This window comes from Acomys russatus, chromosome 5 (assembly GCF_903995435.1).
Source record: "Acomys russatus chromosome 5, mAcoRus1.1, whole genome shotgun sequence".
In the NCBI taxonomy this organism is placed as follows: Eukaryota; Metazoa; Chordata; class Mammalia; order Rodentia; family Muridae; genus Acomys; species Acomys russatus.
In genome coordinates, this window is record NC_067141.1 from 60,921,754 (window position 1) to 60,935,785 (window position 14,032).

The 14,032-nt window shown below is 45.8% G+C and overlaps 1 protein-coding gene across 1 annotated transcript; it reads right to left on the reverse strand.

Moving 5' to 3' along the window:
• Positions 1-265: 265 nt before the first annotated feature.
• Positions 266-12,427, reverse strand: Morn4 (MORN repeat containing 4). The gene is made up of 5 exons (XM_051146574.1): positions 12,265-12,427; positions 3,988-4,085; positions 2,775-2,889; positions 1,805-1,914; positions 266-1,503 (listed from the first exon to the last, which is right to left on the reverse strand). Exons 2-5 carry the CDS (start codon positions 4,052-4,054, stop codon positions 1,355-1,357), a joined length of 441 nt encoding a protein of 146 aa, XP_051002531.1. The 5' UTR covers positions 4,055-4,085; positions 12,265-12,427; the 3' UTR covers positions 266-1,354.
• Positions 12,428-14,032: the final 1,605 nt, after the last annotated feature.

The following is a 14,032-nucleotide window of genomic DNA, read 5'->3' on the forward strand; positions in this document are numbered from 1 at the left end:
GTCTTGAATGCCTAGACCTGAAAGTATAGGCGTTTTACACAGCTGCTGAGGATCGAACTCAGGTCTTATGCTTGCAGAGCAAGCACTTCTCCAACTGGCCTCTCTCTCCAGCTCCCCACAGGGGTTCTGAGAAACATGACATGATGTAGCGAAGTGTTCAGTATTAGCTCCAAGCACCTCTCTGTTTGGTTTCCACAAATAGCAAACAGGTTGCTATTCATGAGGCCCCCCCAAGCCCCAGAAAGTCCCGAACACTAAGTGTAGGCAGTTCTGGTGATCGCTTTATTCCTATACACTTGTTCTACAGTACAGTTCAGAGACTAAAGAGAGGCACACAGCTATAATTTCCACCACAGTCTGCTGTTGAGGGAGATTTGAGGATGGGAACTGGGGCTGGGGCCTAGGCTACCTGGGGACCTTGTGATGATTTTGGCACGAAGATCTGTCCCAGGCCTGAAGGTGAGTCTCTTGCTTGAAGAGTCACAAGTAAAACAGAGGCGCCAATGCCAGACAGTTCACACCAGGATGGACCCAAGTCTATCAATACCCAAGGGTCAGCGAGTGTGATCCAGTGGTGCACGGGGAAGGAACTCTCAGTGCAAGCCTTCCCTGGGATTCAGGTCATCCCAGACGAGGCCTGGGCAGGTCTGCCCTTTGCCCTGAAGCGAGTAGTGAATTCAGTCACAGTTACTTTTTCACTAGTTTCTTATTGGCTGTTCTATAAAGGGATCCTGTCTGACATCTAAGGGAAAGGAGAGGCACAGACGGGGATTGGGCTGTCGGCTGTAAGCCAGGTAAGGAAGACAGTTGACTGTAAAGCTGAGGGGAGAAGAAATCCACTCTCTTACATTGAGGAGAAATACGACACAGAGGCCGGCGTGGAGCCAGAACTCCAAATGCAGTGAATGAGGCGGGTAGCACACAGGAAAGCTCTGGCCTGGACTTAACAGAGCTGCTGTGGTCTAAGTCACCCCTGTCTTTTTCCTGATTTCTCCATGGTAGCACACAGGACTGGCTGGGGTCATCTGTGTAAGGGTGGGTGGGATGAGGTTAGTCTATATGGAGAGAGGGCCACAGCATTGGCCTTCAGTCTTAGGGAGTAACCGCAAGGAGGAAAGGGCAGCCCCTGTTCTGAGCACATAAGGGCCAGAGAAGGACAGAACTGCTGCAGGGTCTTGGGGCCAGAATCCTCCACGCTTTTCTGCGACTGAACAGGTCCTGATTGGCAGGTGACAGAGCAGCTCACAGGCTGTGGCGCCACGGTCATTCTCATATCTGGTTCGTTTGTTCACCTCGCACGCTTTACAAGGGATGTCACTTTACAGATACTTCTCCAGCTGTGCCCAACGTTCGGTCAGGCAGTGAGATTCCTGGCTGATTTGGAGGCGCTCTGAGCGCGCTGAACCACAGCGGAGCACTTCTCGCGCCGCAGCAGCTTGTTGTTTTCAAACAGCCCTTCATTGCGGGGTATTCCATGAGAACCATCAGGGAAAGTCAGCAAGCCTTTGAGGGGGACAGAGAGAAGTCATTAAGTAACGTTTCAGGTCAGCTTGATGTGCAGGGGCTGAAGAAAAGAGAGTCAGATAAAATAAAGAAGTCCCCAAAGCCTGTGATTCCAGCACTGTGGGAGACAGAGGCAGGTGATTGGTGTGAGTTCGAGGCCAGCCTGGTCTACGAAGTGAGTCCAGAACAGCCAAGGCTATACAGAGAAACTCTGTCTTGGGGGGGGGGGGTTGGAGCGATGGGGGGAAGAGTACCTGAGTTACACTTGCCTAAATTACCATCCTACTGAGCAGACACTTACCAAAACCATCCACTCTGCCATTTTTAAATTCCCCCTCAAAGGTCATGTTGTCATATCGAATGAAGACTCCGACACCATTAAACTTGCCCTGGGAAAATTCTCCCTCGTACCTGCAGAGACACAAGATGTTGGTTAGTATTTAGTGGGTGGGTTAACTGTCCAGGGTAACTGAGGCAAGCAGTTGCTAATGTGTGCATTAGTCAAGGCACAGAACAAAGCTCTGGCCATCTCAGAGCTCTAACAGTGCCACCTGCACCATTCCCTAGCAGCAAAGAAGGGTCAGAGGACAAGAGGAGAGGGTCACTCGCCTCTTGTCATTTCCAATTTCACAACTACTTAATTTGATATATTTATTTTATTTAGGGACAAAGTCTTGCTATGTAGCCCAGGTTGGCCTCACACTCAAGATACCTTTGCCTCTGCCTCCCCAGTGCTGGGATGACAGACATATGCCACCATGCCTGCCTCTTACATCTATTTTAAAATAATAAGGGCCGGCAAGATGGCTTAGTAGACAAAGGAAACTGTCTCCATGCCTGATGACCTGAGTAAATCCGGGGGGCCCACAGGGTGGAAGAGGAGAACTGACTTCTCTGACCTTCACATGTGCTCTGGTGCACCCTCCACCAGTAAATAACAGACAAATAAATACAAATTAATTTAAAACAGCAATCAATAAAAGAGCTTCTCATCCTTTGTCTGTTTTCTTTAGGGCCTGGACAAGCTCAGGGTTGAACAGTTCACCAGGTCCCCAAGTTGTTTTTGTTGTTTGTTTTGTTTTGTTTTGTTTTTTGAGACAAGATTTCTCTGTGTTACCATGGCTGTCCTGGACTTAGACCAGGCTGGTCTCGAATTCACAGGGATCCTCTTGCCTCTGCCTCCCGAGCTCTGGGATTAAAGGCACCCGGCTCCCAAGTTTTTATCAGAGTCTCATTCGTTCAAAGACTGAGAAAGGAATGAACTAACTTACCTTGAGCCATCTGAGAAGGTCAGTACACCAAAGCCGTTAAACAGCCCATTCTCAAAGTGACCCAGGTAGGTGCCACCATCTGCAAACATCAGTTGACCAAAGCCATGTCTCCGGCCTGAGCAAAGATAAGGACCAGGTTGGGACAGGGCAGCTTCAGTGTCCCTTCTCATTGGCTCAGCAGCCCACATTTTGTACAACCTTACACACATGCACACACACAGACACACACAAAAAACCAAAAACCAACCAACCAACCAAAATCCCCAAAACCTTCCCTTCCCCCGTGTGTGTGGAAAGGCCAGTTTCCTTGAGGGCAGTTTTGGGGTTCACTAGGACTGAACCTTTGAGACTTTAAAGTGGCCAAGTTGAGTTTCCAAACTGAACCCTTAAAGTGCTCATAATACAGTTTCTACTTTAAAATACAGTGTATATTTTAATATATACTCCAAGGAAGTTTGCTGTTCCTAAGAGTAGATTACTTTCAACTGTAAAAAGGAAAACTTAGGACAAGGAATGTCACTGATTCTTGAGGTTCTTCGCTGATTTCCGGATCTTCCTTAACATCTGAGGATTCACTGCAATGGATCCATTGAATGGAACTCTTCAATGACTGAACTCTCCAATCTGCATCCAAAAGAATTCCTTTTCCAGAGCTGGAGAGATGGCTCAGAGGTTAAAAGCGCTGTCTGCTCTTCCAAAGGTCCTGACTTCAATTCCCAGCAACCACATGGTGGCTCACAACCATCTATAATGAGATCTGGTGCAGGCACACATGTGGGTGGAATACTGTATAAATAATAAACAAATAAATTGTACATTCACATTTAAGACAACAGACTATGTTAAAGCACTGTAAATCCAGAAGCGATGAGCCAGGCGTGGTAACACATGCCTTTAATCCCAGCACTCGGGAGGCAGAGGAAGGCGGATCTCTGTGAATTGGAGGCCAGCCTAGTCTACATAGTGAGTCCAGGACAGCCAAGGCTACACAGAGAAACCCTGTTGTGGAAAACAAAACCAACCAACCAACCAACCAAAAAAAACAAACAAAAGCAAAACCAAACAAAACAAAAATCCAGAAGTAGGAAGATTGAACTCATTTCTAGTTCCTCCATTAAGCCCTGACATAAAGGCAAGGCTGTACGTGGAACTGAGGCCTGCGGGAGAATGAAGATCTTCAGAAGGAGCTGGCTGCTCCAGGGGTCTTTCTCACCCTCCTTCCACTCGCCACGGTATTCCTCCCCGCTGGAGTAGGTAAAGGAACCTTTCGTCAGGGTCATGGTGGCAGCTTACAGAAGGAAAAGATGACAACTATAAGAAACAGAAACCAGTGTCACATGGAGGACTAGAGGCTGTGCTCTGCTAAGTGCGTAAATACTACGTCAGGTCACTTCACAAATCACCCTCTTCGCCACCCACCACCACCACCTCCCTCACTCCTACTTCTCTTAAAAGTGTTTAGCCAAGACCTTTAATCCCAGCACTCAGGAGGCAGAGGCAGGCAGATATTTGTGAGTTCAAGGCCAGCCTGGTCTACAAAGAGAGTTTATAGACAGCCAGGGCTGTTACACAGAGAAACCATGTCTCAAAAGCAAGACAACAAAACAAAAAGAGTTTTCAGCCAGCTTCTGTTCCTATGATTTGGGATGGAAATGGAAGCTAAATCTGCAAATATCTACTTGATGCATTCTATGTGCTTAGCAGATGTATAAAACAGTCTCCCCTAGCCGGGCGGTGGTGGCGCACGCCTTTAATCCCAGCACTCGGGAGGCAGAGGCAGGCGGATCGCTGTGAGTTCGAGGCCAGCCTGGTCTACAAAGTGAGTCCAGGATGGCCAAGGCTACACAGAGAAACCCTGTCTCGAAAAACCAAAAAAAAAAAAAAAAAAAAAAGTCTCCCCTCAATGAAGTGATAATATGGCTGGTCAGCTCAGCAGGTGAAACACCAAACTATAACAGAGACAAAGTACTCTGTGTCAACCCAGAAGGCAGAAATTAGCAAGCGCAGGGGTGATCAGGCCTCAGCACACCCAAGGTGCATGCCTGTAAATCTCAGTTCTTGGAAAGCAGAGGCAGGCAGATCATGCATTCAAAGTCATCCTCCGCTACATGAAACTGTCTCAAAATAAGTAAATAGGAAAAAGAATGAAACAAAAATAAGCAGCAAATAAGGTAATAGAGCAACTGAAACACAAGTTATCCAGAGGAAAAGCAAGAAGTTGGTCTGACTAGAGAAGACGGTGCATTGAGGGGTGATGGATCTATGGAGAACCTCACAGATGTAAACAGACTCCTTCATATTCCAGATGAGAAAACAGATGCTCAGAGTGGATGAAAAGTTTTCTGGTGGTGCTAGGAAGATGACTCAGTGGTTAAGAACACTTGTTGCAGGCCGGGCATGGGGGTGCACGCCTTTAATCCCAGCACTTGGGAGACAGAAGCAGGCGGATCTCTGTGAGTTCGAGGCCAGCCTGATCCACAAAGTGAGTCCAGGACAGCCAAGGCGACACAGAGAAACCCTGTCTCAAAAAACCAAAAATAAATAAATAAATAAATAAATAAATAAATAAATAAAAATAGCACCGTGGGAAGGATTGTAATCTTTGTCACAGGCGAAAGCACTCTTGGCGGGCTTTGCCCTTGGACACAGCACGGATACTCCCTGAGATTAACCTTGAGATAGACTGGATGGAGCCATCCTGGGCCTGTAATTCAGGAAGGGGACTGAGGGACTCCACTTGGACTATTGTGTTTCTTTCTTTCTTTCTTTTTTTTTTTTTTTTAAAAGATTTATTTATTTATTATTATGTATGCTTGCATGTACTCCTGCAAGCCAGAAGAGGGCGGACTATTGTGTTTCTAATCGGCCCTCCATGGGAGGAGGAGACCAGCCCTTGCACCTGAGAGACAGGCAGGCGGAGAGGACAGTGAGGAGCAGCAGGTTCAGACTGGGCTTGAGCGAACAGGCCAGACCAGGGCGCAGGCCAGAGGCACCTAGGGACCCGTCCTATGGAACGGATACCGGAAGATTCACTCTTTTTTCCCCCTTGTGTAAGCTAGTTGGGTTGTATAATAAAATTTAATTGTTAAGAAACAGAGAGCCAACCGAGCACTTGTTGCTCCTGCAGAAGACCCAGGTTTTATTCCCAGCCTCACGTGTGTTTCTAACCATCTGTGCTCCGATTCCAGGGGAATCCAAGACCTCCTCCTGATGTCAGTAGGTACCAGGCAAGCACACAGTGCTCATAGAAACCCACAGGCAAAAATATTCATACACACATGAAAAGAAAACTAAACTAAAAACCACTCATAACAAAAATTTTGTTGGTGGCTGAGCCGGGACAAGCACAACCCTACCTGACTATGTTGGCCCTCCTTCCTTCATGCTGACCGGCTCTGGCTTTAGGTCGGACCAGTTCATAGCACTCTCTGAATAATGGGCAGAAGAGACTATAGCAGCTAACTTAGGGAGAGATGGAGTATGCAGAGGCCGGGATGGGAGTGGGCTTGTGAAAGAAGACTGGTAAGGAGGAAAGCAATGGTCAAGGGAAAACAGAGAAGCTTGCAAGGAAGAGGTACCCTCCTACCAAGAGCCAGAATTGGCTTAGTCTGGGTTGGCTATGTGCATTACTTAGTGGAGCATTACCAAGGGTGAGAATGCAGACACATAAGCGCAGAGATTCGAGAAGCGCCGGGTTTGCCTCGTGTTGCACTTAGACCTGTTCTGCTTCCAATGCATGAGTCCAGACTAATGCTCTAGATGAAGAGAGATCATGTGGAGTAATCATCTCAGCTGACTACAGAACCACGAACTCAGCAAGACCTACAGGGCTGCCCTCGGAGCCTAGACCCACGCTAATGACTTGCTGGTCACTGGACAAAGAAATAATAGTTGTCTCAAGCCACTGTGTCTTAGAGGTGTGTGTCATTACCCAGTAAGAACTGGCATATTCATACGAGTGGGTAGTGGTGGCGACAAAATATAGGGAGAGCAGAAAGTAAGCTAAGTCGATCATAGAAAAAGAAGCATACCAATAGCTTTGGGGACTAGTGTTTGTTGTTGTTGTTTCAGAGACAAGGTCTCTCTGTGTAGCCTTGGCTATCCTGGACTCGGTTTGTAGACCAGGCTAGCCTCGAACTCACAATGATCTGCCTGCCTCTGCCTCCTGAGTGCTGGGATTAAAGGCGTGTGCCACCACCGCCCAGCTCTGAAAGAATTTTGTATTCAAGGATATCCCAAAGAAAGGAGATAGACATTTAAGATACCATTAAGTAGAAACAGAGGCAAACAGAATCAATAAGTAGAGGTGTTTTTTTTTTTTCAATTTTCTAGATATTTTTATTCACCCCTTTCATCTTTTCTATAGTTAAGCAATACGATGTTTTCTCAAGTGATAAAGTGCAGATTCATAGGCTCCAGGCCAAACCTGTTGAGTCACATTCTGTGTAGCTGGAGCTTGGGAAGCTGTAGTTTTAAGGAGCACATCATTAGATTCCCACTTGAAAGCCAGTGGACTATGGCCATAGGGAGACACTGAGCATTACAACTTAAAGATCTCCACGATGAATAATTAACCCAAAGGCTCACTCACAGGCGCCTGACTGATGCCAACAGGACAAATGCATCTTTCCTTCTGAGTACAGGGCCTAGGTCTAGTGTACAGAACCAGAGATAATCCTTAAATACTTGTGGGCCTGATGCCAGGGACCAGTTTCCTTTCCTTTCAAGCTGCACAGAAATGGAAACTCTTTTATCACCAGTCCTGCATCAGAGCAGGCTCGGGACGAGGTCAATGTGGCTTCACAGCAAATACAACATTAATGAGAGAAAGATAAGACATTTTCCATGAGAACTTCAAGAGAAAACTACTGTGGAGTTAAGGTACTCTGATAGCTACAGGCCATTTTTAGCTCTTTCTAGAACTGAATGAGTTCATGGCACTCAAAGTCAAATGATGGTACAAACTGCAAACATGCTTGGCATGGTGTCACAATGTCTTTAACCCTAGCACTCTGGAGGCACAGGCAGGCAGACTTCTTATAGTTCCAGACCAGCCAGGGCTACAGATGAGACCTTGTCTCAAGAAACAAAATAAAAACCCCAAATTGCCACCTAACTCTTCAAAACGTACCCACCTGAGTCTGAAGAGTGTATGTGTGTATATAAGTGTGTAAGTGTGTGTGTATGTCTGTGAGAGTGTGTACTATGAGTGTGTATGTCTATGTTTATGTGTGTGTATGTATGCGTATGTGTGTATGAGTGAGTGTGTGAGTGTGAGTGTGTGTGTGTGTGTGTGTGTGTGTGAGTGTGTGTGAGTGTGTGTGTGAGTGTGTGTGTGTGTGTGTGTGTGAGTGTGTGTGTGTGTGTGTGTGTGTGTGTGTTTGATGTTCTGAGACAGGGTCTCTCTATAAAGTCCTGGCTGGCCTTGAGCTTGCTATGTAGACCAGAATGGCCTTGCATTCACAGAGATCCTCCTGCCTCTGCCTCCTGAGTACTGGGCTTATGGCATGCACCGCCATGCTTGGCTGAAGGGCTATATCTTTGGCTACATGTTGTAACTGTACAGTCATGATGAAGTCTGTCACTAGACTTAGAAGACAGTAAGATAAGGGCATTTTCTTTAAGTGTTTGGTGGTGGTTAGCCAATTTCTCTTCACTTAACCTTTGGTGGGTTACTGCAGTGAGGGTTAAGGAGCGGGTACACAGGGCTTCAGGGAGGCAATACTTTTGTACCTATTTACTTTTCATGAAGGCTACATGGAACTTCCAGAGTGGCATCTCACCTTATTCCATAGAAACAGGGGTGGGGGTGGGGTGAGGAACTATTTGAGGATTATCTATGGACAAAATACTAGCCCTGCTGTTAAGTTATAAATCTATCTTTTTTTTTTTTTTGGTTACGCTGTCAGCTCTTGACCCAATATCTTAAATATCTGAAGGAAAGTGATGAAGTTTGAATTTTTATTTAATTCTTTAAAAGATAGATTTATTGATTTTAATGTATCAGTGCTCTATCCACATATTTGCCTGCATGCCAGAGAGAGGGCATCTGATCCCATTATAGATGGTTGTGAACCATCATGTGGTTGGTGGGAATTGAACTCCAGACTTCTGAAAGAGCAGCCAGTGCTCTTAACTGCTGAGGCATCTCTCTGGCCCCTAAAAATGTGGGGTTTTTTTGTTTTTTGTTTTTTTTTATTACCAAATGTGGTAGACTACATTTTCTAAAGATGTTTGCAATGTCTCCCTAAATCTGACCAGACTTGGACTGCTTCAGAGACAGCACCATGGGAGTGATGTTCATCAGAAACACTCATGTTGCTCCTTGCTAGACCCATAACCTGAGCCCTGAGCAACACCTTAGGACACCTGACTGGGACAGTGAGATGGCTCAGCAGGGAAAGGTGCCTGCCCCTGGACCCATATGGCTGGAAGAGAGAACTGACTCCAGCAAGCTGCCCTCTGACTTCTACAAGCATACCATGGCAAGTACACACACACACACACACACACACACACACACACACACACACACACGAGTAAAGACACAGATAAAATGTTATTTAAAGAATATACTATCTGGAGGCTCCCAAGTAACAAGGAAGCCAAGGCAGGACATGTGTTATTGCTCCAGCTAGCATTCCCATTTTTTATGGTGGGGAGGTTTGAGACAGAGTTTCTCCTGGCCAGGAGTCCTGAATGTCCTGGAACTTGATCTGTAGATCAGGCTGGCCTCGAATTCACAGAGATCCACCTGCCTCCCGAGTGCTGGGATTAAAGGTGTGCGCCACCACACCCTGCTTTTCTTTTTTTCAAGACAAGGTTTCTCTCTGTCTCTGTGTGCTAAGCCCTGGCTGTCATGGGCTCTCTTTGGAGACCAGACCAGGCTGGCCTGGAACTCATAGAGATCCACCTGCCTCTGCCTCCCAAGTGCCAGAATTACATGAGTGCCTAGCGGCATTCTCATCTTTTAATCATTTTAGCTCAGACAGGACCAGGCATCAGTGAAGGAGATGTTAGCTGAGTCCAGCTCCAAACACTGATCTCACCCATCTGAGAAATATGAAATAAAGAGAAGCCACCACCACAATGGCAGGTCTAGGTTCCTGGCCCACAGGAGCTGGGAGCATCATGGGGTAGTTTTAAGCTGCTAAGTGTTTGGGTTAGTTTGTTGTCTAGAGATAATAAAGAGAACCTACTACTGACACCATTCTGCGCTGCTTTTCAGCAGTACATACAACAAATTTCTATTCCTTTTTTATCTGGAAAGATACAGTAAGCTCAGATGTTGTTTGCCAAGACCATGTCCAGTCTCAACACTGAAGTCAGAAATGCTAATGAAAAGGAATGTATGTAGAACTCATGGGTCTCAGGCTACGGCTGAATACGTTTGTCTAGAAACTGCTACATGCATCCAAATAGCTGATATTGCCACTACCTGGCACAGTGTTTGAACGTTACCTTATGAGTCTTGTAACTATCGGTGATAATTAACAGCTGCGCAGGCATGAGGCCAGGAGGGAATTTCACCAGTAACCATGATAATTCACAGTTAGCGGAGACAAATATATTTAATAAAGTGAATCCAGTATGAATGAAGATGGAAAAGCCAATACTTCAATGAGGGATACAAGTCAGTGTTTACGTTACTTGCTTATATAATCTTGTTGAAGAAAACTGATGCCCTAGGTTCTGGATATACACATGGCATCCAGTCACAAGCCAAGATGAAACAGACGCCCATAGACACCCACCCTTTCTGTACTCCTGATAGACAAGCTGCAAAAGATCAGTCCAAAACATGAAAACTGAAATTGCTATTTTTAATCTCTGTAATCCACCATCCTATTACTCAGCAAAAGAGACCATAGCCTTTGTTGTCTTAATGTTTTTCTTCCAAACAGAATCTAAGACAGTGTTGAGAAGTTGTTTTCATTTTTTTCAAGAGTGCTTTAAATGATTGTGCATATGTGTGATCCTGCATGAGTGTACATACACTACGTGTGTGCAAGGGCCCATGGAAGACAAAGATGGCTTTAGATCCCCTGGATCCGGAGTTATAGAAGGCTGCGAGCCACCACTGTGGGTGCTAGGAACTGAATCCTGGCCCTGTGTGAGAGCAGCAAACACTATTGCTAAGCCATCTCTCCAGCCTCTTGTTTCTCTCCTTTTTAGAAATCAAGCTTACTAAAGAACATTTATGCATTCACAGTAACTTTTGTCTAAATTAAGAAGTTTTTGTTTGTTTGCTTTTTTGAAAGAGGGTCTTTCCCGGTAGTCTTGGCTGTCCTGGAACTCACTTTGTGACCAGGCTGGCCTTAAACTCAAGAGAGATCCACCTGCCTCTGCCTCCTGAGGCGCCACCACGTCCTGCTCAAACTAAGTTTTAAAACAAAATAACAAAAATATTTTCCCCAACCTAAGGATAATTATACCCCAGTAACTATCCACACTTGTCCCCAAACTGTCCCCAAAGCCACCTTTCTTGGGAAAGCAGTCTAACAAAAGGTCTTTTAGTTATAAAGGAAGCAACCATGAGTTTTTGGAGGAGAAAGTGAACAAGGAGTAGAAAACTAGGAATACTGTTGTTTGGTTGGTTGGTTCTTTTTGAGACAGGGTTTCTCTGTGTAAACAGCCCTGACTCGCTTTGTAGACCAGGCTGGCTTGGAACTCACAGCGATCTACCTGCCTCTGCCTCCCAAGTGCTGGCATTAAAGGCGTGCGCCACCACTGCCTGGATAGGTTTTAAATTTTTTAATTCGAATCCCTCTTCAATCTGAAAAGTAAACAATGGTACCGTTATAAGCATCTCTTATTTAGGAAGAATGTGGGATAGTTAGAATTAAGATGGTGAAAAGAGAAACACTGGTTCCAAAATGAAGGTTTTAAAAAAGACAATGACACGAGAGTGACAGGCTCTCGGGAGTGTTATTGCAAGGACACGATTTTATGCTAAAGGAAAGGAGAATGCCTGTGCAGGGCTATGGTACAGCGAAGTTACTCTGGTTAGTTCATGGATACTGGATTGCAGAGATGACACCCACCAAGTAACTGAAACAACCCGTTCGCCAAGCCTCAGTATGTGGCACGTCTCCCTACCTGTGGCACAGACACGTCCCAGTCAAACAAAGCCTTAGACCTTCATCAGACAACCGACCTCCCTCTGCACTTTTCATTCTAGCCTGGCTCTGTCCTTTTTGGGGGTTTGCTCCCACCCCCACAGGTTCTTTATTTCCCACAGGTCTGACGTTCCCTCCAGACACAACCAGGCACACCCCTCTCAACAGCCAGTGCCCTGTGTTCTCCGGGGCTACGATCTCGGAATCGAAACTCCAAACCCAATTTTGGGACCCCACTCGCTGCCACCTTCTTCATGGCTACCATCTCCTGGTCAGTACAGCCGGGACAGAGGCTCGCTCCCCAGACCGGGTCACCTGCTTGACGCCTCAGTCCCCACCTGGTGGCCCACACTCCCGTGTCCTCCGCTCACCTGCGCCGCGGGCCAACCTGAGCTCGGCCTCTGGGGGACGACCGTCACGCCCCGATGCGACGTGGGGCTCCAGCGGCCAGAAATTTTGCTCTTCTCAGCTCCCCAGTGCCACCTTCCCCTCCGCCACCTTTACCCGCCCCAGCCCCACTGGACGCCGCCATCCCTGGCGGCCGCACTGGGCACAATTCCCGCTGTTCATTGGCTGTTACCTAGGCAACCGCGAGCAACGCCACTCCCCATTGGTCCAGCCCTCTTCCGTGCCATCTTTGTAAGGGGCCCAGTGTTTTGGGAGCCTGGGCCAAAGATCAGAAAGAGGGGTGGGGTTGAGCCTACTGCCCCATTTCAATAACCTCAACAGAAGAGGAGGACCCAGGTTTCACCTCTCCAGAGACCTCCAGGCACAGACTTTAATCCTAAATAAGGCGGAACGTCTGTTCAAAGTGGCCACCAGCTCAAGAGGATGTGATTTTTAGATTCATCAACAGCTCTAAGTATGAAGAGAACCTAAATCCAGCTTTAGAAGCTTGGTTTTACAAAGAGTGAGACGCTGCACTTTTGCACTCATAGGCACTGATTATGTCCCACATTCTTTGTATTTAAAGTATAGGTGCCATTATTGGAGCAAATTTTTCCAAATGCTGTTCCCAAATATCCGTATAACCATACGTTTGTTTACGAAACTGTGAGCGGGCAGCGCGACGGCAAGTTCTTCCAGGCTTGGAAAGCCATGGGCGTTGTTGCTTCTCCCGTGGGACTTATTTCATGCCGGAGGTACGGAGAGACAAAGCAGATTGCTTCAAACTGTTTTGGTTTTTGGAATTGGGATTTCTTCAGTCACAGGTTACAAAACGATAATGATGGCAATAATAATGGTTTATTAGGATTTGTATGAGAACACAACGCAAAAGGAATGGTAATTTGAAGTATTTTTAAAATATTTGAATTCTGTGTTCAAATCCTATCTCTGTTATTAATTGTGTATGTTTTAAAGTAATTTATTAATCTCTTTAGCCTGTAAAATGAAATCGGACTGACAGATTCAGTATGGTGTTAACAGTCGCTAAATTGTAGATTGTACATTAAAGTGCAGCCATTGAGAAAGAATGGAGTGTAAGGAAATGGATCTTATTAGAATTCATGTTAAGAAATATAAAGAGGGCTGGAGAGATGGCTCAGAGGTTGAGAGCACTGACTGCTCTTCCAGAGGTCCTGAGTTCAATTCCCAGCAACCACATGGTGGCTCACAACCACCCATGACGTGATCTGATGCCTTCTTCTGGCATGCACGAGTACATTCAGGCAGAATACTGTATAAATAAAAAATAAATCTTAAAAAAAAAAAAAAAAAAAAAAAAAAAAAGGAGGCCAAATCATGGAAAAACCTGTAAGTTAGTAAGAAGTTCCCAAAATGAAGTTTCTTTGGCCCGTAAACTGGCTTGTTAGGCAAAATCAAAATACCATGTCTCCTTAGGATGCAGTGTCCAACATCACAGGAGATATAATGGCAATTAAAGGGCTAATCCATGTAAGATGCTTAATGCCCAACACTTAGTTAGCACTGGGCAAGTGCTAGCTCTTCATATATATTAGGACATGTTTTGACATGCTAAAACAAAAGGGAAACCAAGTTCTAAGTGGTAAATGCAAAAATAAAGTCTGAGGGGATTTCTATAGGGAAAACTCAGAACTTCAGGGAGAACTCTGAATCCCGGACCTTTCTTTTTCTTTTTTTCGTTTTTTGTTTTTTGAGACAGGGTTTTTTTTTTTT

Excerpts from the sequence above, each read along its gene's own strand:
- Morn4 (XM_051146574.1), bottom strand. The coding sequence starts at position 4,054 with ATGACCCTGACGAAAGGTTCCTTTACCTACTCCAGCGGGGAGGAATAC. Across the intron at positions 2,890-3,987 it reads CCGTGGCGAGTGGAAGGAGG|GCCGGAGACATGGCTTTGGT; the intron begins GTGAGAAAGACC and ends ATCTTTGCTCAG. Across the intron at positions 1,504-1,804 it reads TGGCAGAGTGGATGGTTTTG|GCTTGCTGACTTTCCCTGAT; the intron begins GTAAGTGTCTGC and ends TCCCCCTCAAAG.